Source organism: Balaenoptera musculus, chromosome 6, assembly GCF_009873245.2.
Source record: "Balaenoptera musculus isolate JJ_BM4_2016_0621 chromosome 6, mBalMus1.pri.v3, whole genome shotgun sequence".
Classification (NCBI taxonomy): Eukaryota; Metazoa; Chordata; class Mammalia; order Artiodactyla; family Balaenopteridae; genus Balaenoptera; species Balaenoptera musculus.
Window position 1 is genome coordinate 98,784,531 of NC_045790.1, and position 22,765 is coordinate 98,807,295.

Sequence of the window (22,765 nt, forward strand, 5' to 3'; positions counted from 1 at the left end):
ACACTGAAACAATTAACCAAAACTAATAAAAATGGTTACCTACTGGGAGATTGAGCAGATAGGGTCAAGAGAACAAAACTTGAAGCCAGAATTTTTTTTTTTAATTTATTTTTATTTTTTTATTTTTTTATTTTTATTGAATGCAAACTAAGACCACTTGACTGTTACTGAAATGAATAGCCCAGTTTGCTTTTTTTTTCTTTTTTTTTTAAAGAAATTCACGTTCTTTTATTTATTTATTTATTTATTTATGACTGTGTTGAGTCTTCGTTTCTGTGCGAGGGCTTTCTCTAGTTGCGGCAAGTGGGGACCACTCTTCATCGCGGTGCACGGGCCTCTCACCATCGCGGCCTCTCTTGTTGCGGAGCACAGGCTCCAGACGCGCAGGCTCAGTAATTGTGGCTCACGGGCCCAGTTGTTCCGCGGCATGTGGGATCTTCCCAGACCAGGGCTCGAACCCATGTCCCCTGCATTGGCAGGCAGATTCTCAACCACTGCGCCACCAGGGAAGCCCCCAGAATTTTTTTAGTGAATCTTGCTTTATAAGTTTTAGCTTTGGAACCACATCAAATTTTTACAGAATATTTTTTAATCAAAAAAGAAAGACAGGGAATTCCCTGGTGGCACAGTGGTTAAGAATCCGCCTGGCAATGCAGGGGACACGGGTTCGAGCCCTGGTCCGGGAAGATCCCACATGCCGTGGAGCAGCTAAGCCCGTGCGCCATAACTACTGAGCCTGCGCTCTAGAGCCCGCATGACACAACTACTGAGCCCGTGAGCCACAACTACTGAAGCCCGCGTGCCTAGAGCCAGTGCCCCGCAACAAGAGAAGCCACCGCAATGAGAAGCCCACGCACCACAACGAAGAGTAGCCCCCGCTCGCCACAACTAGAGAAAGCCCGCGCACAGCAACGAAGACCCAACGCAGCCAAAAAATAAATCATTTTTTTTAAAAAAAGAAAGATAATACAATCTCTACAAATTATATGCAAACTTTAAATGTATATATCCAGCTATATATCAAAGTGTTGGCATAACTACACAGAGAAAATAATTATGTTGAAAGGCTTTAAAATGCAGTATTTTGATTTTACATGCTTAGGGAGAAACAGTCCAAAGAAAAAAAAATGTTCTGCAAATAAATCTTAAACTAGATTTAATGGACTTACTGCTAGTTGTAATACTGGTATTGCTGTTTTGAAACTATTGTGTGTATACTGTGGGCTATAGCAGACAAGCCACCATGTTACCGTCATTAGGAACTAAGATTATTCCTGAATTGTTTATCTCTTATGTTTATAAAGTCAAAGAAGAAAAATTCTGTACCTTGAAATTTCTATTGGAAATCATATACACTAATGATCTGCTTTTCTCTTTAAAAAAAAATAAACATTTCATAGCTCTGGCCACTGAAAAAGCCTAGAAGTAATGGTAACCTAACAGCAATAAATACCCTTAACACCCATACTCTTGTTTTTAAATATCATCTTCCCCTAAAAGGAACAAAAGATTCTTGGAAAAATTCCTTATTCCAAGTCTGGGATAGGTATGGTACAAGCTGAGCCTGGGAAGTCTTGCTGCGCCCAAAAGCGAGATAGCTGCCAAAGACCAATGTGGTCATTTCAAAAGGACAGGGAGACCAGTTTAGAGGGGCTCACACTGGCCTAACATTGAACAAAGTGAACAATTACTGTGATTGATTAAAATAGACCAGATAAACAAATTTCCTATAATTCATAACATTCCTCAAATCAAACCCAAAACCAAAGCCAAAGCCAAAACTCAAACTGGAAAAAAACAAACAAACAAAAGCTCATTGCTCATCACTGGGGATGGCTAAGAGACCAGCTCATTATTCTGAAAACTGGTAAAAGAATCAAGTAGTAGTCAAGATTTTATCATGAACTGGATTTCAGGGTAACCACAATTTACTTTATGGAAATACTGCATTTAATACAGGCAGGAAGGATGACAGAAAATTACCATTTTGTAATCTCTAATAAAATAATAGATATAGACAGCTATCATCGATGAATGCTAAAACCATTAGTAGAAAGGCTGACGGGAGATATTCTAATGAATGGATCAGACTCGCTGCACCTGAACCTGCTGATCAACTTTAACTTCACTAAAAGTAAAAATCAGACATTAAGTGCCTTTGATATATGCCATAGGAAGTACATGGGACAGCCTGTATACTTCAGCCAGGGCTTCTTAAGCCCATGGATAGAATTCAATGGTCTATAAATTTGTATATGGGGAAAAAAATACATCTTTATTTTCAGTATCCTCTAAATGCAATTTAGAACATATAATGCAATTTTATGCATTATAAATAACTGTATATCAATTTTTTTAAAAAGCAATAATATTTGCCTACTTTGGGAAAACTAAATTAGAATAATGGATAGCAGTGACACGAAAAGAATATGTGGGTAGAGGTGGTGAGGCCTGTTGGGGAAAGGAGACTGTCTCTTAGTCTGCTGCCATCCAGTCCTAAAAGATCTCAACTGGGAATTCCCTGGCAGTCCAGCGGTTAGGACTCCATGCTTTCACTGTCGAGGGCCTGGGTTCAATCCCTGGTCCAGGAACTAAGATCCCACAAGGTACGTGGTGTGGGCAAAACAACAACAACAAAAACAAAACACCGATGGATGGACAGGGTAATGGTAGCCACGATAAAGAGAAAGCTGCTGAAATCCTGGAGCCAAGAGGGCAGGAGATCTGGACTGGGGTTGATATGTGGGGCTTAGGAGAAATGAAGCACATGGCCAAGCTTCCAGTAGCCTCACTTCGCATTGAGTCGAGTTGAGGTTGGTGCCACTGCACAGGGAATGTTCTCTGAGCAAGCCTTCAATGCCACTAACGTTTACCGAGTCTCTGCTCAGTCACTGTCTGATTACTGCTGACCTTTTGTAACCAGGCAGGATCCTATGGGGCCTTCCCAGAACTGACACCACTCCATCCCCACCCCGCCATGTCCTCCACCTGCCTCTTATCTGTATAAAAATTTTAGCCTCCTAAGGCCTTCTCCAAGTTCCAAAGAGTAAATTTAATCAGAGAAGTGAGAAAACGCAGAAAGGAAAACAGCCAAGCAAGACAAAATAATAATAATTTAGCCATTAAACAAATTCCAGTACTTTTAGTTCCTCCTCAAGGTCTACAGATAATATTCTGAGCCGTATCCTTTGAGCTGTTCTGCAGACACTGAAACCCCCACCAGGTGGAACAAGTTAACGATATGCTGCCCAGAAGCACAGAGACCCCAGGTGGGTTAGAACCAGAAGGCTGATGATGTTGACTCCCGATTACCTCACCAGCAACCAGTTAGAAAACTGTCCACAAGCTGATCACACACCCGATAGCTCCCTCCTTCACCCTTTCTTTAAAAACCTTTCCCTGAAACGCCCTGGGGAGTTTGGGCCTTCTGAGCACTAACTACCTGGACCCTTTGCTTGGTGCCCTGAAATAAACGCTGCACTTTGCTTCACCACAACCCAGCGTCAGTAGATTGGCTTTACTGCCTGTGGTCAAGCGGACCAAAGTTGGGTTCGGTAACACTTTGACTATCCACACTAGTTCAAACCACTACAAACTGGATCTGGCCAATGCACGTAAATGTGATGATGCTGAAATAAAAATTCAAAATCCTAAACCAGCTGTTTCCATATCAGCACAAGGAAATAAATCAAACAAAAGAAAGCACAAAGGACATTTATGCAGTTTTATTTGTGATGGTTAAATGTTTAAAGATGAGCTTTCAACTTGACAAATTCTTATAGCCAGTTTGACAACCATAAAGGCCAGAAAAATATGATTTCAAACATTTTTCCATAAAGTAAATAAAAGATAAAACCTTATATTTATTTTAAAAAAAATGTTGGAGACCCAGCATGGTCACAAGTATGCATGAACAGACTAAAAGGAAACTTGGTAAGTATTTACATAAATATAATCAATATAATGGTTATATTAGGTGATGGATAAAGTTGACTTTAAAAAATTCTCTTTTATGCTGTAAATTTAAATAGAATTCAAACATTTACTGAGCACTTACTAAGTATCAAGTATAGGCTAGGTTGAGAAACCCACAGGGATTGAGTATGACATACAGAGATTGGAGTCAGAGTTTCAACAGAAAGTAGACAAATGACAGACAGACAGATGTAAGATAAGATAAGATATCTATGTAAGATGTACATAGATATGTACACAAGCAGCATGAAAGACCAAGGGAGGGAGAAGAGAAAGGAGGGAGGAAGTGGGGAGAGGGAGAGGGGGAAGGTGGGTGGGAGGGATGGAGCCTCGAAACCAGCCTGTGATGATCTTACCTCCTGATACACACTGTCTGTTATAATCTCTTCCACTTGAGTAACTTGCTTTTAACCAACAGACAAAAGGCTGTGACCTCTCTCTTGCTGGTTTTGCTGAAACAAGCTGTCCTGGAATAGCTCCTGTGGCAAGGACCTGAAGGCAGTTTCCAGCCAAAAGCCAGCAAGGAAATGAAGCCTTCAGTCCGACAGCCCTTTAAGAACTGAAACCTGCCAACAACGACCTAAGTGATCTTGGAAACCGCTCCTTCCTGAAACTTTCAGGGGAGACCCCAGCCCTGGCCAATAACTTGATTGCAGCCTCTTGAGAGACCATGAAGTAGAAGATCTAGCTAAGGTGTGCTCAGATTCCTGACTCACAGAACCTGTGAGATAAGAAATGCGTGTTGTTTCAAAGCACAAAGTTTGGGGGTAATTTGTTATTCTGTGCTAGATTAAGTAATACAGATAGACAGATATAATTTTCCATTATTTCATGGAAATGCTAGCAGTTATAAATCTCCAGACTCAGACAAATTTGGTTAGGATGCATTCGAGTTTTAACTCCTTAGATTTCCTATCCTATTTTCCATAAACAAGACCTTTATCTTTCTCCTCAGAATTCAGCTGCTAATATGAGAAGGAAAAGAGAACATTTTGTCAAAATAGTAATAATAATAATAATGACACTAATAGCTATCATTCATAGAGCACTTTTCCAGGAAGTGCTCTAAAAACAACATCTATTAAATCATCTAAAATTTACAACATTGCTATGAGGTAGATAACTACTATTATTCCCATTTTGCAGGGGTGGAAAGTGAAGTACAGAAAGGCTAATTAAGCTGTCCAAGGTTACACAGCTTGTCAGCTGCAACAAGTTACTAAGCATTACTTCGAATCATCTTCTAATCTAGTCCCCGAACCTTCCAGGTGGGTGGAACTGGGGTTCCCACCCAGGTTTGTCTGACTCTGAAGCCCTCTACCACGCAATGGTGGACTTAATAAGCAAACTTAATAAAAGCAATGCAATGGACATTACTGCATGTTAGGCAATATCCTAATATGTAAGTGCTTAACACCCATATCTTATTCTGCTCCCAACGACGTTGTGAATTAGCTGTTGTTATCACCATTTTAAAGGGAATGAAAGAGAGGTTAAACTACAGATCTTATTTGTAAAGGGAGAAAACAATGCTTAGCTGACAGGGGGACGTTATCGGTTGAACTGTGTCCCCCAAAAGATATGCTGAAATCCTAACCCCCAGTATGTCAGTATGTGATTCTATTTAAAAATAGGGTCGTTGCAGATGCAACTAGTTAAGATGAAGTCATACTGGAATTTTAATTGGGTAACATAGAGGTCATAATCTAATAGGACCAGTGTCCTTAAAAGAAGACACGGGTATGGATGCAAAATGTTGCCTGCCGTATCAGGAGACAAAGAATGTTGCACCATCAAGCCAGCAGCCACTGAAGAAACCCCCACCTGTGCACCCTGAGGGGATTCAGGATGGAGACAAGCAGGATACTGGCCCCAGATAGTTAAGGTGCATATCAAAGGAATGATTTCAATCAGCCCAGACTCTTGCATCTTCTCATAAATAAAAAAAGCACTAAATTCATTAACTTGAAAAGTCTGGTTTTCTTTAACTAACAGTAATCTTTTGATGTTCAGATTACCTGGTTTTGGTTGCAAAACTCCTACATATCCTGGCTCCTCCCTTACCTCTTGGGAGCAGTCCCATAGAGCTATCTGAGAGGCTGTCTTCTGGGCTTAAGTCCCCAGATTGTCCGCCAAATAAAATATAATTCTCAACTTTTAGGTTATGCATTTTTTTCAGTCAACACAGACACACAAAGAGAGGAGAATGCCATGGAAAGACAGAGACATACAGGGAGAAAATGACCATGTGAAGCCGAAGGCAGAGATTGGAGTTATGCTACCATAAACCAAGGAACACCTGGGGCCAACCGAACCTGGAAGAAGGAAGGATCCTCCCTAGAGACTTCACAGAAAGCCTTGCCCCACTGCCACCTTGATTTCAGACTTCTAGCCTCCAGAACTGTGAGGGAATAAATTTCTGTTTTAAAACACCCAGTCTGTGACACTTTGTTACAACAGCCCAAGCAAACTGATACAGGTGGTTTAAATGTTAAATGAAAAAAAAAAAAAAAAAGTTATGGTAAAATGCTGAATAAAGAATAAAGTACTCCACAAAGAGTATTTTTTAAATGTCTCTGTCTATGAGGAAAACTAATAATGTGTCAAGGGTATGCAAAGCCACAGGATTAAAATAAGTGCATTTTCCCAGGGTGTTTATTTTACTCTGAGATTTTTGTGGGAAGCATGGTAATTAATTTAACTGGTAAGTAATTTAAACATTTTTTAAGGCAAACAGATTTTTTTTTTAAGAGAAAAGAAACGGTTTGTTGTTGTTGTTGTTTTTTGAAAGCATGATTGGACTATATCCCCAGACTGTCAGGAGTACCATTAGCTCCTCCCTATGATAGGGGAAAGGTCAGTAAAAAAATATGATGAGTCCTGAATTGAGACTTTGGGCTTGTAACTGTGGTTTTCATCAGAGTGCTAACTCCCCACCTTGTCTAAGAAGGGGGTATAAGTGAGGTCTCAAGGCTGGGAATAAACAGTTTGACAGTAACTCTCGCATCTCCCCCACCTGCAACACAGTGGTTGGTAGAAGAACCCCAGGCCTCTGTCCAGAGAGGCTCCTTGCCATTCCGGTGAAACAGGTTGCACTAAGTCTCCAACATGGCTGAAACCCAGGGCAGAGGGCAGTCCCTCCTTTTCGCTGGCAATGTTGCTCAGAACAGATCATCTGAGGGTCTTTGCCTTGACAGGATCATGATCTGTGGTCATAATGACAGGCACCATTTGCCTCATTTTCCTTGAATTCCTAAATATCATCTCTCTTCTCTTTTGAGACTTAAAAACAAACCTTACTTAATAAAGTATCAATAGAAAGATGGCTGGTGTCGTAAAATGTGGGTAGTCTTTGGACGGCGGTTTGGAGAATGTCATGAGCCTAACTGGCCTGGATTTGTACTCCAGCCCTGCCACTTCCTAGAAGGTGACTGTAGGCAAGCCATTTAATCTTGCTGAGCCTCGGTTGCCTCTTTTTTTAAGATAAAGCTACTGATGCCTACTTGAATCATTGCTGAAAAGATTAATTGTGACATAGGACAGTATCTGTGGAGTGTCTGGTATATTGGTGGCGTTCAAAAAATGGTCCGCTCTTATTCGATTGACCCCACTGAGTCATTCCGCAGCTGGACTACCTCTAGGTCAGACAGGGGATGTGATTTGCCTAAGGTCACATTTCTGAGTCTGACTCACTCAGCAACTTCTGCGTGCTGGGCACAATGCTAACAGATATGACAACCAGCAGGCAGTGTCCTTCAGGGAGTTCACGGCCCACTGGTGACAACTGCAGGGAAGTGGGTAATTAAAGTCCAGCCTGGTATATGCTTTGTGAGAAATCATCAAATTGCAAGTACCTGCTGGGCAGGCAGTGAGCATACCCTTCATTAAATGCAAACCACTATATATTAATAATCTCAGTTAATCCTATAGCAAACCTCATCTCCATTTAGAAAGAAAGAGGGACTTCCCTGGCGGTCCCTTGGTTAAGACTCCGTGCTTCCACTGCAGGGGGCACAGGTTCCATCCCTGGTCGGTGAACTAAGATCCCTCATGCCCCATGGTGCAGCCCAAAAAAAAAAAGAAGGGCCGAGAGGTTAAGAGGCTGGGTTCTCAGAATCAGGTTCCAATCTTATCAACTTGGGGCCCTGTTATTCAGTCACCTCGGCATCAGTTCCTTATCTCATAGGGTCATTATGAAGACTAAGTGAACTATGCACGTGAAGTGTTTAGCTGCAGCCGGCCAGTTTCGCTATTGTTTTTGTTCGTTGTTTTATCGTTGTGAAGGGTCACAGTGTCTACCCGGGATGTCAAATTCAAGCCCATCCTCCTTCAAACTCCTTCTTATTCCTAAGCTATACTATATGGTCACCTGCAGGAGCCTGTAGTTGGCCCCAAACGACCCAGGGCCCGCGCCTGCCAACAGGCTAGACCATCTCTTACCTGCGAAGACTCTTACCCCTCCTGGCTCCCCCAAAACTAGACTTGGTTTTGGGTTGCTGGGTAGCTTCAATCTACAGGGACAGAGGCTGGAGAGTGTGCTCTCATATCTACCTCCGCTGTCGGCCTCCCAGCTGAGGAGGAGTCAGAATCCTTCACGAGAGCAATTTGTTCATCAGATAAACTTATCTCTAGGCTGCTGCGGTGTGTCACACGGAGAACTGAGGGGCCCGAAGCGCTACCTTCCCAAGCGCGTCCAGGTTCTGTGCTTGCCCGAGAGTGGATGTTGTATTGTCTCCTTGACCCATTTCTCAGATGGCAAAGCTGAGGTGGAGCGAGGCCTTTCTGACAGGTGCCAAGGCTTGGCTGACGAACACTCCTGGAGGCCATGGTTTAGCAAAGGGGTTGACACAGATTGGAGTCAGACACGTGAGTTCTGGTTTAGCTCCCGACTTGCTGAGCGAACTTGGGCCTCAGTTTCTTTAACCGTACAACGGGGACAGAAAACTGAACTACGTGTTCCCAAGACACCTCGCCCTTTCCAGAGGGCTCGCCGCCACCCGGCTGCTGGGCCGCGAGCTCGAGCCCCGCTGCCTACAAGCCCCAGCATGCCTCGGGGGGGGCGGGGCGCAGTGACGGACAGGCGGCTCTGCGAATTGGCGCCCGCCAAGGGACGCGCGTTGGCGCGTGCGCAGAGCGCGGCGGGCGGGTGGGCTGGCAGCGGTGGACGCGTCGGAGCCGCGGGCGGTCAGGTAGGGGGCGGGATGGACGGTGGGGTACGCGGGACCGAGGCCGGAGTCGCGGGCGGTGGCTGCCGAGCGGCGCGGGGGACTGTGCCGGTGTGCAGCGGCCGGTCCACGCCAGAATGGCAGGGTCTGGGGGACCGGATCTGAGGAGTGGGACCGGGGTGGGGGTGGGGCTGCGCGGGGGCAGGCTCGGGAGGCGGCGGGGGTCCGAGAAGGGGCTGAGGAGCTCGGAGGAAATGCGGCCGGGGAGGGGAGCGAGGGACTCTGAGAAGAGTCGCGGTGCAGCATCTCGGGAGGTATGAGGTAATGTGGGGCCCTGAGGAGAGACGGGTGCAGCATCTGGGAGACGGGAGGGGATCTGAAGGCCTTGGAGGGACCAGGGTTGCAGAGTCTCGGACATATGAAGGAATGGGGGAGGCTTGGTGAGGTTTGGGGTGCAGAATCTAAGGAGGTTTGAGGGAGTCTGGGGGCACTAGGCTTTGGGGCGGGGGGCGAGATCTGAGGTCAGAGGGAGCAGGGTCCGGGGCTATCCTCATGGCTGAGGAGGAAGCGTTTTCCCGAGTGGAATCTGGGGAAGAATGAGGGGCTGAGTTCGTGCGGGAATCAGTGGGAAGCAGTATCTGGTCGGCAAAAAGAAGAGACCTAGCTAAGGCTTGAAGCGACAGAAGACACGGGTGGGCAAAAGAGGAAGGAGCAGGGCTTGAGGGCGGGGCAGGATTCCTGATGGCATGCAGGGGGTGGAGGCTCAGCTTGAGGGAGGGCACACATGTGAGGTGTGGGACTGGGGTGTTAAACTGTGGTGCAGGGCTGAAGGCTGCAGAGGTTTGGAAACAGAGATTAAAGGATCTGTGTCAGAGCGATTCAGGGCACATGAGTGAGCAACTGGTGAGGCTGGCAGGGTAGAGCCCAAAAGGCTGGAATTCCGTATTGTAGGAGAGTTGGGAATGGGATTCAGGAAGGGTTGAACGGTGGGGTGGAGAGGTACTGATTGGACTGTAGAATTAAGAGACTGAATAGAGTCGTGGATGGGTGTCTTGGGCCGCTAAAGGAATTCTCCTGAAGTCTCTGCATGGGAAGCAAAGGGAATTCTAGGGACCCAGAGACCTAGAAGTAATGTATGAAACTGTATATGAGTGTATGGAGTTGAGCAGAGTTCAGGGGTCCAGCAAGAAAGTTGTAAGTCTTTGAGCTCAGGACTCCTGAAGGAGCCTGACTTTGCCTGTGAGGGGCAGAACCTCCCTCAATTATTAGCCAGAGATCCCTTATCATGAGGCAGCCGTGGTACAACCACTGACTCCACTCTGAACCCCAGACCTGCTGAAAGTGGTAGGCTTCGGGGGGGGGAAAGAGAGCGGTCAGTGGAATCATAAAGCAGGAGGCTCTTCCAGGTCATCTGTCCCAGCCCCGCCTTTGCCTGTCCCTTCAAGCTGTGGTGACAGCTAGTGAGTGTGTGAGACTTCCAGGGGATGAGTGGAACATGATCTCACGTCTTATTTTCCTTATCAGTGATATAAGTAGATTGGATTAATCCCACATGAGGTGTTGGAACTGGGAGAGAGACAAGAAAAGGGGATCTCAGATGCATTGAGCATTTAGTCCTGGGCCAAGTTCTAAAGAAATGGTTCCTAACTGGCAGTGGTTTTGTCCCCCAGGGGACACCTGGCAATGTCTGGAGCCATTTGTGGCTGTTATAGTCGGGGCGGGGAGGACTACTGGCCTCCCGTAAGTGACACCAGGGACGCTGTTAAACACCCTACAGCGCACGGAACAGTCCTCACAACAAAGAAGTATCGGGTCCAGAATGTCAGTAGTGCCAAAGTTGAACTCTGCACCAGAGTCCGATATCCCGGATTCCGATCTCGGCTCTGTCCTGAATGAGTTACTGAGCCTTCCTGTACCTGGCTCTTCACCTGCAAAATGGGGTTAATAACAGGACCTACATCACAGATTATTGTGACGACTCAGTGAAGTAGATCAGAGTGCTTCGTGTCTGGTGCATAGTAAATGCTCAACATTCAGTAATAATTTCATTTTCATATCTACTTTCTTACTCATTTTCATAACAGCCCTACTAAGTAGGTGCTACAATATCCAGTTTTACCCATAAGGAGACTAAGGCTTAGGCAGTGACTTGTCTAAGGTTCCATAGCTAGAGATGGCAAAGGTAGCTTCATATTCAGATCTCTGGAATCCTGTATATTCTCTCTTCCCTTGCTTTTTCTTTGCTGGGGCCTGCCTGGTCTTACTATCTATCTCAGCCCATTCCCCTCTAATGAAAGGATGGCCCAGTGAGTATCGCTGAGTATCATATTGAACTGTAAAGGGAATAAATCCATCTGATTAGGTAGGGAGTAGCCCTGGACTTTGTTCTTGATTTGCTCTTAGACCAGGACCAGTGGGTAGATAAGGAGAGGATCTTGAGGTTAGCAGGCAGGATGAGGTGCAGGAGACTAGAGGGTGAGGTATAGAGGCCACTGGCTTGAAAAAACACTTCATAGCAGGGATGGAGGCTGAAGGCATCCATACTCTGGAAAGTAACTCCTGTTCTGAATGATCTCTTGTGGGCTTCTTTCCCTTGGAAAAGAATGACAGCATTTGCTCTGTCAACTCCAGGACTAGCTATAGCATTGCTGAGACCAGCTCAGAAACATAGTAGGACTGGATCAGAAGGCCAGAGACTTAGCTGGAATATCCACACACAGCCCTAAGGAAGATATGTAATGGAAATGGAATCAGCCTGGGAATCAGAGGCTTAAAGTTCAAAATCTTTCCTCTGCTGCTAATTTACTAGGTGATCTTGGACAAGTACTTGCCCTTATCAGCTTCAATCTCTTGAAAACAAGAATAGCTACCATTTATTGAGTGCTTATTGTGTGCATTATCTCAGTTAATCCTGCCAATGATCCTGCTAATAATCTAGGTGCTCTTCTACATTTTACAGATGAGAAAACTAATAGGTTAAATGATTTACCGAAGGCTCCGTAGCAAGTTGCAAAGCAGGGATGTGAGCCCAGATCTGTCTGACTCATAAGTTACGTTATACTAGTTTTAGTAGAAAGGCTTTTTCAATACTTAAGAGCCCATACACTCAGGTCTGGAGAGCGCTTGGCGGTCAAAAGTTTACAAGGCCCTTGAAGTGGATCATTGTCATGCACACGGATGTGCTGCCTCTGTGACACTACCTCCAGTAGGTTCTTCTAGTGGAACAATCAGATGAAAAACCCATTCCTAGGTACCTGTACCAGCCTCTCAGCCAGAGTGCCTAGAGCTAATGGTAGCCTAATCAGCTAGGAAACTATAATACACCTTTTGCGTGGCTGTGGTTTTATGGCTGGGAGTTGACACACCTGGATTTGAATCTCACTTCTACTACTTAGCAGCTTTGAGACCTTGGACAGGTTGCTTTTCTTTGAGCCTAGTTTCCTTATGTATAAAGAGGAATAAAACATACTTCACATAGTTATTATGAGAATAAGAGGTAATGTGTAAAAGGTGCCTGACATTCAGTAAATCGCAGTTTTATGAGAGGTAGCAATTATGAGAGGATGGTGAGGCTGGAAGGGGACTGAGTATTGCTTTGCCAAATTTCATTGAACCTAAGCAGCCCCCACTGGTCTCCCCCAAATTCCCATCCCCTCTTGTACCTTTCCCAGGATCTGCTTCCTGATCCTTTAATCAAAAGCTCATGGTTAAATGTGCATATGCTGTATGCAGAGAATGGAACTGAGAGTTGGGTGGGTCAAGATCAGTTGGAAGTCCCCCAAGAAGACTGCTGATTTTCCCCTTGTCCTATATTCTTTGAGTCTTATTGGCAGCATTGCACATGTTTGTGGAAGATTCAGGGGATCCTTTCTAGGTCCTGCAGTTTTGGAGGAAGACAGAGGACAGACAAGTGTTTTTTTTGTTTTTTCCAGCAAACTCTATTATTGATTTAGAGTTCTAGCTAAAGGTTTTTTTTCGCTACAAACATGCCCTTCTGGGTTGTTTTGTGTGCCCCACAGTGGTACAGCTTTGGGGTCATGCCTGCGTTTCCCGATGAGCCCCTACTTGCAGAGTTTATCTTAGCTGTTGGCAGGTACCTTAAATGCCCTGAGTAATGTAACGTTAAGAATCCTCTCCCACACACAGAACTGGGTGAGTGTCAGATGAGGACCTCACTGACTTTCTTAAAATCAGCCCTGCTAGCCACTCCTGGAGAGTGACCATTGGTGGCAGGGAGATGGTTATGCACTTGCTTCGCATTCCATTCAAATGCTGGAGGAATAAACAAAGTTTAGAAAGCTGTCATGAAAGGAAATGTGATAAGCCTTGGGAAAAACCCAGTCAAACCAGGGGACTGTATCAGAAGTAGGATGGACTTTTATGTCTTGTGAAAGGAAATGTAGGTGCTGTTTCACATGTTTTCTAGTTTTTATGTGAAGAACTCTGTTCCTGTCTGTTTTTGCTCAAAATTATATCTCCAGTGTTTTCATGGGGCTGGACTCATAGTAGGTGCTCAGTAAAGATTTGTTGTTTAATTAATTTCTTAAAGTCCTGCAGTTTTGCTCATAGCTTAAGCCCCCCAAGGGGCTAACAGGTTTAGGGAATAGAGACATCTAGAGAACTATCCCATGGTGGGGATTCAACCACTGGATGGCAATTTGAAACCTTAGGTCATCTCTAATCCTTTGATTTTGAGAACAGATAAAACAATCTCCAGGGAAGGTTCAGAATTTTAATTTTTGAAGTGTATTATCTGGTATCTTGGGTACTGTCTGCCTTTCGAAAAGTGCCTGTTCATTCCTTCTCACTGGCTGGGTGGTAGCCACCGCCACCACTGCTGCTACTCCTGCTACTACTAAAATCTGTTTTTTATTGCATAACTACTTTTATGGCCCTCTTGGTATTTTCTGAACAAGAGAAGTTGTGAATTCATTTGCCAGTTTCTAACATGGATATCTAGTGTCCTCAATCAAATTCCTTCAAAGCTGACAGGTTCTTTATTAATCTTTGTGCCTTTATATGCCATAGAAGGAAAGATTCTTCATCCTTTCAAATGCAGTTTGTAAACTAAATGCTTTGTTAATACTAGTACTAGTTGTTAGAATGTTAATGCTGTTCCTGATTGTTACTAAAATTATGATAAATAGCAGTTTTTCATTGCATACCTACCAGTTTCCAGACTAAGCACTTTCTATGGATTATTATCACAGTAACCGTTTCATAAAGTAAGAAATTATCATCACAGTAACCTTTCTATAAAGTAAGAAAACAGGTTTAGTGAGATTAAATAACTTGCTTCCTGTCCCACAACTTGTAAATGACATGCTGATTTGATCCCAGTTCTGTCTGACTTCAAGGTTCATGGGTTTTTGTTTTTGTTCTGCTACCCTTGTTATTTATGTCATAGACTGGGGAAAGCCTAGTGGTGCCAGAAGCAGCTAGATCAGGCTAGGGTATGACTATAGAATTATCCTGAGTCTTAGGGCAGCTGGAGCAAACACAGCTTAAGGGGGTAGATTCTCATCTGAAGCTGAATCAGAGCTGGGCTAGTATCAGTATGGGGTGTGCAGTACTAATCATGAGATCAAAGAAATTGGTGGGGGGGGGGGCAGTAAGCTGAGGTGAGGGGTCAAGAGTTGACAGTACAAAGTGCACAACAGGAAATACGTTCAAAGTATCAGGGAGGCAGCCAAAATTGTAAATAACATGTTGGGGGTTCATTCTGATTGGTTTTAGATTTTATAGCTGGCAGAAAACGGGCAGCTAACTTAAAGACTTGGGATGATAAGACAATTCCTTTCACACATACGTCTTTTCAAGGGAAACTGAGTTTCAAATTGACTTTCCACCTGAATCCTTCTCGGTGTTAACAGTAATGACCAGCTGTATCCTTCTGGAAGAGAGGGGCTGTATCTGCCGGCCACATAGCCTCAGACCTAGGAAAGGCCTGAACCATGTCTCCCATTTCTACAACCTGGGAACACCACTTTCAGCAGGAGCCTAGCCTGATACACAGCTATCTCCACGCCTGACGCTTTAGTGATGGGACCTCATGTTTCCTGGCAAAGCATGGCAGCTTTAGGAAAGGAATCCTTGATATTCTCTTTTGCCTCAGAGAGCCTAGTGAAGCGGCATACAGCTGAGATATTTTGGGGAATGGGCGTGGGCATAGTAAATTCATTTTTTAAAGTGGATGGCTTAAACAGGGAGGCAGGAAGCTTTTTAATTGAAGGAGGTGGTATGATATTCCAGAACACTGGAGAAAGAATTTGCTGGTATTTTTACAAGTTGGCAGACTTGTTTAATTAGCTGATCTGCAGTGCCAGTTCTGAGAAGAACAGATGTCCCTGTGCACTGTAAAGTAACATGCTCTGGATCCAGATACCAAATGTTGCCCTCAGTCTGTTGTCCCAGATGATGGAAGAGAGAACTGAAGCTATTGGTTTGGAATTGAGGAGGTTTGCATGGATCCTGAGTTGAGGTTTCTATCAGTGTTTCTATACGATTGCAGCCAGACCCATGACATTTAAGCATTCAGCATTCACAGCTTCGGAGAGTCCCATGAGACCTTTTAGGTTCATGGTATGTGGTAATGTGTTATTTTGTTGAGGCATGGATTTGAATCATAAGAGGTTGCCAGGCTGGTGTGTGGGAGTGGGTCACTCAGCTAATAAATCAATCTAACCCACTCTAGAGCAGCTAAATCTCGTTATTCTTTCTTAATTGTGGAGACAATTCTTTGCTGTTAGGCAGCATTTCTCAGAGTACGGTAAGTGTTGTATGATGGGGAAAAAAAAAAGCTTGAAGTAATGTTGGGTTAAATAAAGTTAAAGATATCTGTACTGCGTGGTTCTACCGTGTTTGCACCATGTGACCTTGAGCCAGTTTTTCTGAGCCTTCGCTTCCTCATCTGTAAAATAGGATAATGAAAATAGTACCTACATCATAGGGTCATTATGAGTATTAAATGAGATTAAGTATATGGAGCATCTAGCATGGTATCTAGCACACAGTAAGCACTAGATGTGTACTCTTTCCTTTCCAGTAGAAGGAAAGTGGGATTTCAGGGAGGTTGGATTGACTTTAGACAGATTGTGCATGTCTGCTCCCGAATATCTGTCAGACTGTGATACGAAGCTAAATATGGGGAAATTTGTAACACGTATCTCCGCGCTGACTCCCCTTCTTCTATATGGGTGGAGAAAGCATTAACGACATTTGCAAAGCTTTTCTCCGCTTGCTGCATTGCCCTTAAAACCAGGCTAACTGGTCTTCCTCCTCCTCCTTCTCGATGGTTGACCATCTGCAGATCACAAGACTGCACAGGTGCAGCTGTAGGATTTGCATTTAAGAAGGGCTGAATTTATCCTTGTGCCTCACCTTGCTAGATCTATTCATTCTTATTTTGGGGTATAAATTGACATTGACATAAGGCTGCAGAGAGAGCACTGAGACCTCTGTGGTTCTACTTCATGAGCATATGTGGATCGAGGAGGGTGGGAGAATTCATGGCATGTACTGCTTGTAGGAGGGGGTATTTCAGGCCAAAACTAAGTCCCTGATAAGGGACTACCATTTCTCAAATCATCCGGGCTTGAGTCTTTGGATATCTTAGCTCTACCACTTCCCCACCCCAATCCACTCAGCTAACAAATCTTAGTGATCGTACTTATGGAATATTGCTCAAATGCATCTTCTTTCCATTTCCACCACCTGCTCCCTAGTTCAGGCTCCCTGTAACTTTCGCCAGGCAGTTTTGCAGTATCTTCCGAACTAGTTTCTCTGCCTTTCCCCCCACTCCATTCAAGGCTTTGATCATATTAGTTCCCGGCTCCAAAACATGCATTGTTTCTCTGTGTTCATCAGAATGAAGTTCCAAGGTCTCACTTTGGCTCTGAAGACTTCTTATAATCATTCCCCAATTTACCTTTCGAAACCAGTCAGTGACTGAACTGAGTGATGGCAGCCATTGTCTAAATGTTTCTTGAGTGATTTAACTCGTAGAGGCAGTGGAATAATGGCTTCCTTTTCTCTTTAGCAGGGTTCAACCCTCTGGAGCATGGACACTAAGCCGTTCAGTCCTGGGCTGTGCTAGCAGGCCCCCTCAGAGCAACAGCAATGGCTGCGGCGGCAGCTTCTCACCTGAACCTGGATGCCCTGCGGGAAGTGCTGGAATGCCCCATCTGCATGGAGTCCTTCACAGAGGAGCAGCTGCGGCCCAAGCTCCTGCACTGCGGCCACACCATCTGCCGCCAGTGCCTGGAGAAGCTGCTGGCCAGTAGCATCAATGGTGTCCGCTGTCCCTTTTGCAGCAAGATTACCCGCATAACCAGCCTGACCCAGCTGACGGACAACCTGACGGTGCTGAAGATCATTGACACGGCTGGGCTCAGTGAGGCCGTGGGGCTGCTCATGTGCCGCTCGTGCGGGCGGCGGCTGCCCCGGCAGTTCTGCCGAAGCTGCAGCGTGGTGTTATGTGAGCCCTGCCGGGAGGCGGACCACCAGCCTCCTGGCCACTGCACACTCCCTGTCAAAGAAGCAGCTGAGGAGCGGCGTCGGGACTTTGGAGAGAAGTTGGCCCGTCTGCGGGAGCTTATGGGGGAGCTGCAGCGCCGGAAGGTAGCCTTGGAAGGAGTCTCCAAGGACCTTCAGGCAAGGTATAGAGCAGTCCTCCAGGAGTATGGGCACGAGGAGCGCAGGGTCCAGGAGGAGCTGGCTCGCTCTCGGAAGTTCTTCACCGGCTCTCTGGCTGAGGTTGAAAAGTCTAATAGTCAAGTGGTAGAGGAGCAGAGTTACCTGCTGAACATCGCCGAGGTGCAGGCTGTGTCTCGCTGTGACTACTTCTTGGCCAAGATCAAGCAGGCAGACGTAGCACTACTGGAAGAGACAGCCGATGAGGAGGAGCCGGAGCTCACTGCCAGCCTGCCCCGGGAGCTCACCCTGCAGGATGTGGAGCTCCTTAAGGTCGGCCATGTCGGCCCCCTCCAGATCGGGCAGGCCGCTAAGAAGCCGCGGACGGTCAACATGGAAGACTCCTGGGCCATGGAGGCTGCAGCCTCTGCTGCCTCATCCTCTGTTACATTTAGAGAGATGGACATGAGCCCTGAGGAAGTGGTTGCCAGCCCTAGGGCCTCGCCTGCTAAGCAGCGGGGTTCTGACACAGCCGCCAACATCCAGCAGTGCCTCTTCCTCAAGAAGATGGGGGCCAAAGGCAGCACTCCAGGCATGTTCAACCTTCCGGTCAGTCTCTACGTGACCAGTCAAGGCGAAGTGCTGGTTGCTGACCGTGGCAACTACCGTATACAAGTCTTTACCCGCAAAGGCTTTTTGAAGGAGATCCGCCGCAGCCCCAGTGGCATTGATAGCTTTGTGCTGAGCTTCCTTGGGGCCGACTTGCCCAATCTCACTCCTCTCTCAGTTGCCATGAACTGCCATGGGCTGATTGGTGTGACTGACAGCTATGACAACTCCCTCAAGGTGTACACCTCGGATGGCCACTGCGTGGCCTGTCACAGGAGCCAGCTGAGCAAACCCTGGGGCATCACAGCCCTTCCATCTGGCCAATTTGTGGTAACTGATGTGGAAGGTGGAAAGCTCTGGTGCTTCACCGTTGACCGAGGGGCAGGGGTGGTCAAATACAGCTGCCTCTGCAGTGCTGTGCGGCCCAAGTTTGTCACCTGTGACGCTGAAGGCACAGTCTACTTCACCCAGGGCTTGGGCCTCAATCTGGAGAATCGGCAGAACGAGCACCACCTGGAGGGCGGCTTCTCCATTGGCTCTGTGGGCCCTGATGGGCAGCTGGGTCGCCAGATTAGCCACTTCTTCTCAGAGAACGAGGATTTCCGCTGCATTGCTGGCATGTGTGTGGATGCCCGTGGTGATCTCATCGTGGCTGACAGCAGTCGCAAGGAAATTCTCCACTTTCCTAAGGGTGGGGGCTATAGTGTCCTTATTCGAGAGGGGCTCACCTGTCCCGTGGGCATCGCCCTCACACCTAAGGGGCAGCTGCTGGTCTTGGACTGTTGGGATCATTGCATCAAGATTTACAGCTACCATCTGAGGAGATATTCTACCCCTTAGGGGCTGGGAAATGGCAGTTTCTTCTGCTCCCCAACCAACCTCCCTTCCCTGTTCCTTGGTTGTTGGTGGTACTATAGTGTAGACTTGGCCCGTGTCCTGATTCCAGCTGGCTAGTCCTAGAAGTTTAGAAGCTCTGTCTTCTAGTGTGTTTCATTTGCATTATTTCCTCGCCTAGGTTTAGAGCTTTAACAGATGCATTACCCCAAATAGGACACATGATATGAGGTTAGCTGATGTTTAATTAGAACTTAGGCACTTCTAAGGCTTCAGTAGAGAGCCTCTTTCCCCTGTATTTGAAATTTCCCCGTGTACTGAATCCTCGTTGATTTTCCTCTCTTTTGGCTTTGATAACTCTGGTCCATTATTTCCTTCCTATTATAACATGCTCCGTCTGTGACACTTTCTCTTCAACTCTGCTGCATTTAGTGTGCATGCATTTAGTGGGATCTACTCTACCTTTCAGTGACACTTCGGACATCATATTCCTGTGGCATGATGTCTCAGGTCTGACCACCTTTACCAGTGAAAGACCGTTCATTTAGTGCCACCATGGGAGCTATATAGTCCCTTTGGGAAGCAGTACCTCTTGGCTCTGGGGGTTTTGTGCCATTTTGGATTGGTCTGTAATTGCAGGTGTGACAGAGAATGGATTGACCCTCGTTGGTGTCGAAGGCTTTAGCCTGCAAATCGCTTGCCTCTTAAAGGAGCATGTGGATTGGAATTATGCCAAAGCATAGGACGTTGGAAATAAACAAAAATAAATGCTAATATAGTCAGCAAACATTCTTGAATAGTCTCTAGAGCACATCATTTTTCATATTACCTCTCTCCACTGCCCTGTGCTAAGAGTTGTCTGTGGAACTGTACTACACGGGCCAGGGCCTACAAAGTGGGGAGGTGGACACATCTCATTTTCATTGCTAAAGCAAAATTGTTTGGTCCTTATTCTGTATTTTCCTCAAGTCAGTGCATAATATTTGGTTTGGGGATTTATTTCCATTCCTCTATCAAGCATTAACTAATTGATAATTGTTTCTTCATCTCTGGTGTTCATGTCTTTTAATTAAATATGGAATTTGGGAGGGGAGGGGAGGGGAGGGATAAGTTGTACCTTGCTGCTTTGCTTCCATGTCTGACACTGCATTCTTTGAGAGTAGTACGAATCTACCTAGGTCAAAATTCAGCAAAAAGCACTATTATGTAAAGATAATCCAAAACTTACTTGCACATACACGTGTACAGAATCAGCCCCCAAGGTCTACAGTCACCAACACCCTGTTCTAAACTCAGCCTCCACCATCTGCTTTATCCTTATAGTTACAGTTCAACAAAGGAAGAAACTTGTGCTTTTAGGAAGCCGAGAAGTGGGTGAAGGACTTTGTGACAGGGTTCCTCAGGCTTTGGTGTTTACCAAGCAACATATCTTGTACTCTGGGTGCAGGGCTGACGGCAAGCCAAAAAACTGTTACTTTGCTTTCACAGACGCCAAAATCTGCTAAGCCGAGCTACTCAAAATTGTTTTTTTGGTGGTGGTGTTGCTTTTTTGGCCTCTCTTGTGATAGCTGCCAAAGGATAGGAAAGGAGCTAATTAAAATGATGTTGAACTGGTCTGTCTTGTGCTTTTCACCTGGAGAAAGCCCCATGTTCTGATTATGAAATTGCATCTGATTTCTAAAGATTGTATAATTGAGAGGAAATTGATCCAATTAAAAGTGCATCACAAATGACTCCACTAGTTGTTAGAGGCACTTTATCCGTGGTAGCACCTGGAAGCAGGAGATCTATCTTTGCTGTCAGTGGGGGACTTGCTGAGGCAGTAACGGTGGCCGGCCGAGGCCTTTGGCACAAGGTTCGCAGCAGAGATATGGATATAACATTGTGGGCTGGCTTGACATAAACAATGCCAGGAAACCTCCAGCTGCCTATGCTTTTTGAAGGAAGTGCTGTCACTTGGCCTTCAGCATTTAGGTCTACCCCATCTCTGAACCACACTCATGCCTTGGCCTTCAAATGCAGCAGGTATCTGCTGGCTCAGAATGGAAATAAATGTGGTCTGAATGTTTTTGTTCCTTTGATGTGAATATTTTAGGCTGTGCTGAGTACAGTCAATTTTTCAGTTATTTACCAAGTTGACTAAATTGCAGAGTATAGCCTCCTCAAGATACTGATTTGCTCAGTTATAGCAGTTTTTTGCTTTTTTGTTGTTTTCTCTTTTTAAGCAGTAATACCTTTATTCAGATAAAGTCTTACATGCAAGTCAATTATGTAATAAATCAAAATGCAGCTGCACTGGTTGAAGCAGGCTTGTGGGCCTGGAGAACAGGCTTATCCCCTCACCTAACCTGTGTACAATTGCAAAACTCGTGAATCTACAGAACACTTTCTGAAAACCACTACACTACAGCATTGCTTATCTTCCAGTTCCATCTTATTAGCCATATGGCCATTGGCAAGTCACTTACCCCTTCCTCTTCTGGAAAATGATGAAAGTGATCCCTGTCTCCATGATGGGTGTAAGATGTGAGATAATGTTAAAATACCCGCTACAGTTCTTGGCATACTCAATCAGTGAGAGCTATTATCTTCTTCTATTGAGTTGTTCAAAGAGTGGGGTTAGGTTGTCCAACCACTCCGAATAATACCTTCCATCTTTCCTATTGTTACAGGTTCCTATTTGCCACTCAAAACCTTTCTCAGGCATTTCCTCCCATTAGCCGTAAGTCTTCAAATAAATCTGGTCACCTGTTCCTTTTTACTATCACTCTACCTATTTCATGTTTCTATTATTATATAATTTACTGTGTTGCAATTATTTGCCCATATATTTGAGCTTTATTGAGGGTTAGCTTTAATCTCTAGCTAAGAGCACATAGCATGGTGCCTAATATACAGTATGTCCTCAGTTATTTAATTGGCTGTTATTTATATGACTTGGTGATGGTAGGCCCTCCAGTAACACCCTCACATTGGCTAAAAGATAAAGGCAGACAAATGACTTATAGGTTCATTAACTCCCTGCTTTCCTTTATCATTCTGAGTAATTATATAGAATTTAAGGTTTTGGAGCAATGATTCATTCAATATTGAGTACCTACTGTGAGCCCAGTACTATGCCAGGTGCTCAGAAAATTTTTAAAAATGGTAAGTAATATTAATGTGTTTACTTTCTCGTAAGTTATTTCACAGTCTTTCTAAAGTATTTGGAATTGTATTCCATTGCCCTGGGCTTCCTCAAAAGCCAGGAATAGGCACCATGTGGATGATTGTGAGGGTCAATCCCAATGTGCACTGCAGCCTGAGATACGTCCACAGACGGCCACTCCATTATTCCAATCAGCAGGATAAACTTGGCTTGAGTCTGTGTTCCTGTGGGTAAGACAAGTAATGCTTAAAGCAGTTGTACTTTTAGTCTAGTACTAATTAATGGCTTCTTAAAAGTGAAGTGTTACCCAGCTCTATAGGAGGGAAATGGAAGGCAAAGTCTAGTATGAAACTCAGGGCTCTACCTTATACCTGACTAGGCTGCTGATTTGCACTCAGGACGT

General features: G+C 45.2%; 2 protein-coding genes across 6 annotated transcripts in view; one reads left to right on the forward strand and one right to left on the reverse strand.

The window, feature by feature from the left end:
* ASTN2 (astrotactin 2) overlaps positions 1–22,765 on the reverse strand; it is a 902,613-nt gene that overhangs the window by 199,681 nt on the left and 680,167 nt on the right. The window lies entirely within an intron of this gene.
* TRIM32 (tripartite motif containing 32) lies at positions 9,090–20,948 on the forward strand. 4 transcript variants are annotated; one of them, XM_036855710.1, is made up of 2 exons: positions 9,090–9,164; positions 17,179–20,948. In XM_036855710.1, exon 2 carries the CDS (start codon positions 17,259–17,261, stop codon positions 19,218–19,220), a length of 1,962 nt encoding a protein of 653 aa, XP_036711605.1. In that variant the 5' UTR covers positions 9,090–9,164; positions 17,179–17,258; the 3' UTR covers positions 19,221–20,948. The 4 variants fall into 4 exon arrangements, with proteins under 4 accessions (XP_036711605.1, XP_036711606.1, XP_036711608.1 ...); XM_036855711.1 differs by having other exon boundaries at positions 9,106–9,164; positions 17,182–20,948; XM_036855713.1 differs by lacking the exon at positions 9,090–9,164 and adding an exon at positions 9,385–9,461 and having other exon boundaries at positions 17,182–20,948.

Bases quoted from the DNA above. Each gene is read 5' to 3' on its own strand.
- TRIM32 (XM_036855710.1), top strand. From the start codon at position 17,259: ATGGCTGCGGCGGCAGCTTCTCACCTGAACCTGGATGCCCTGCGGGAA.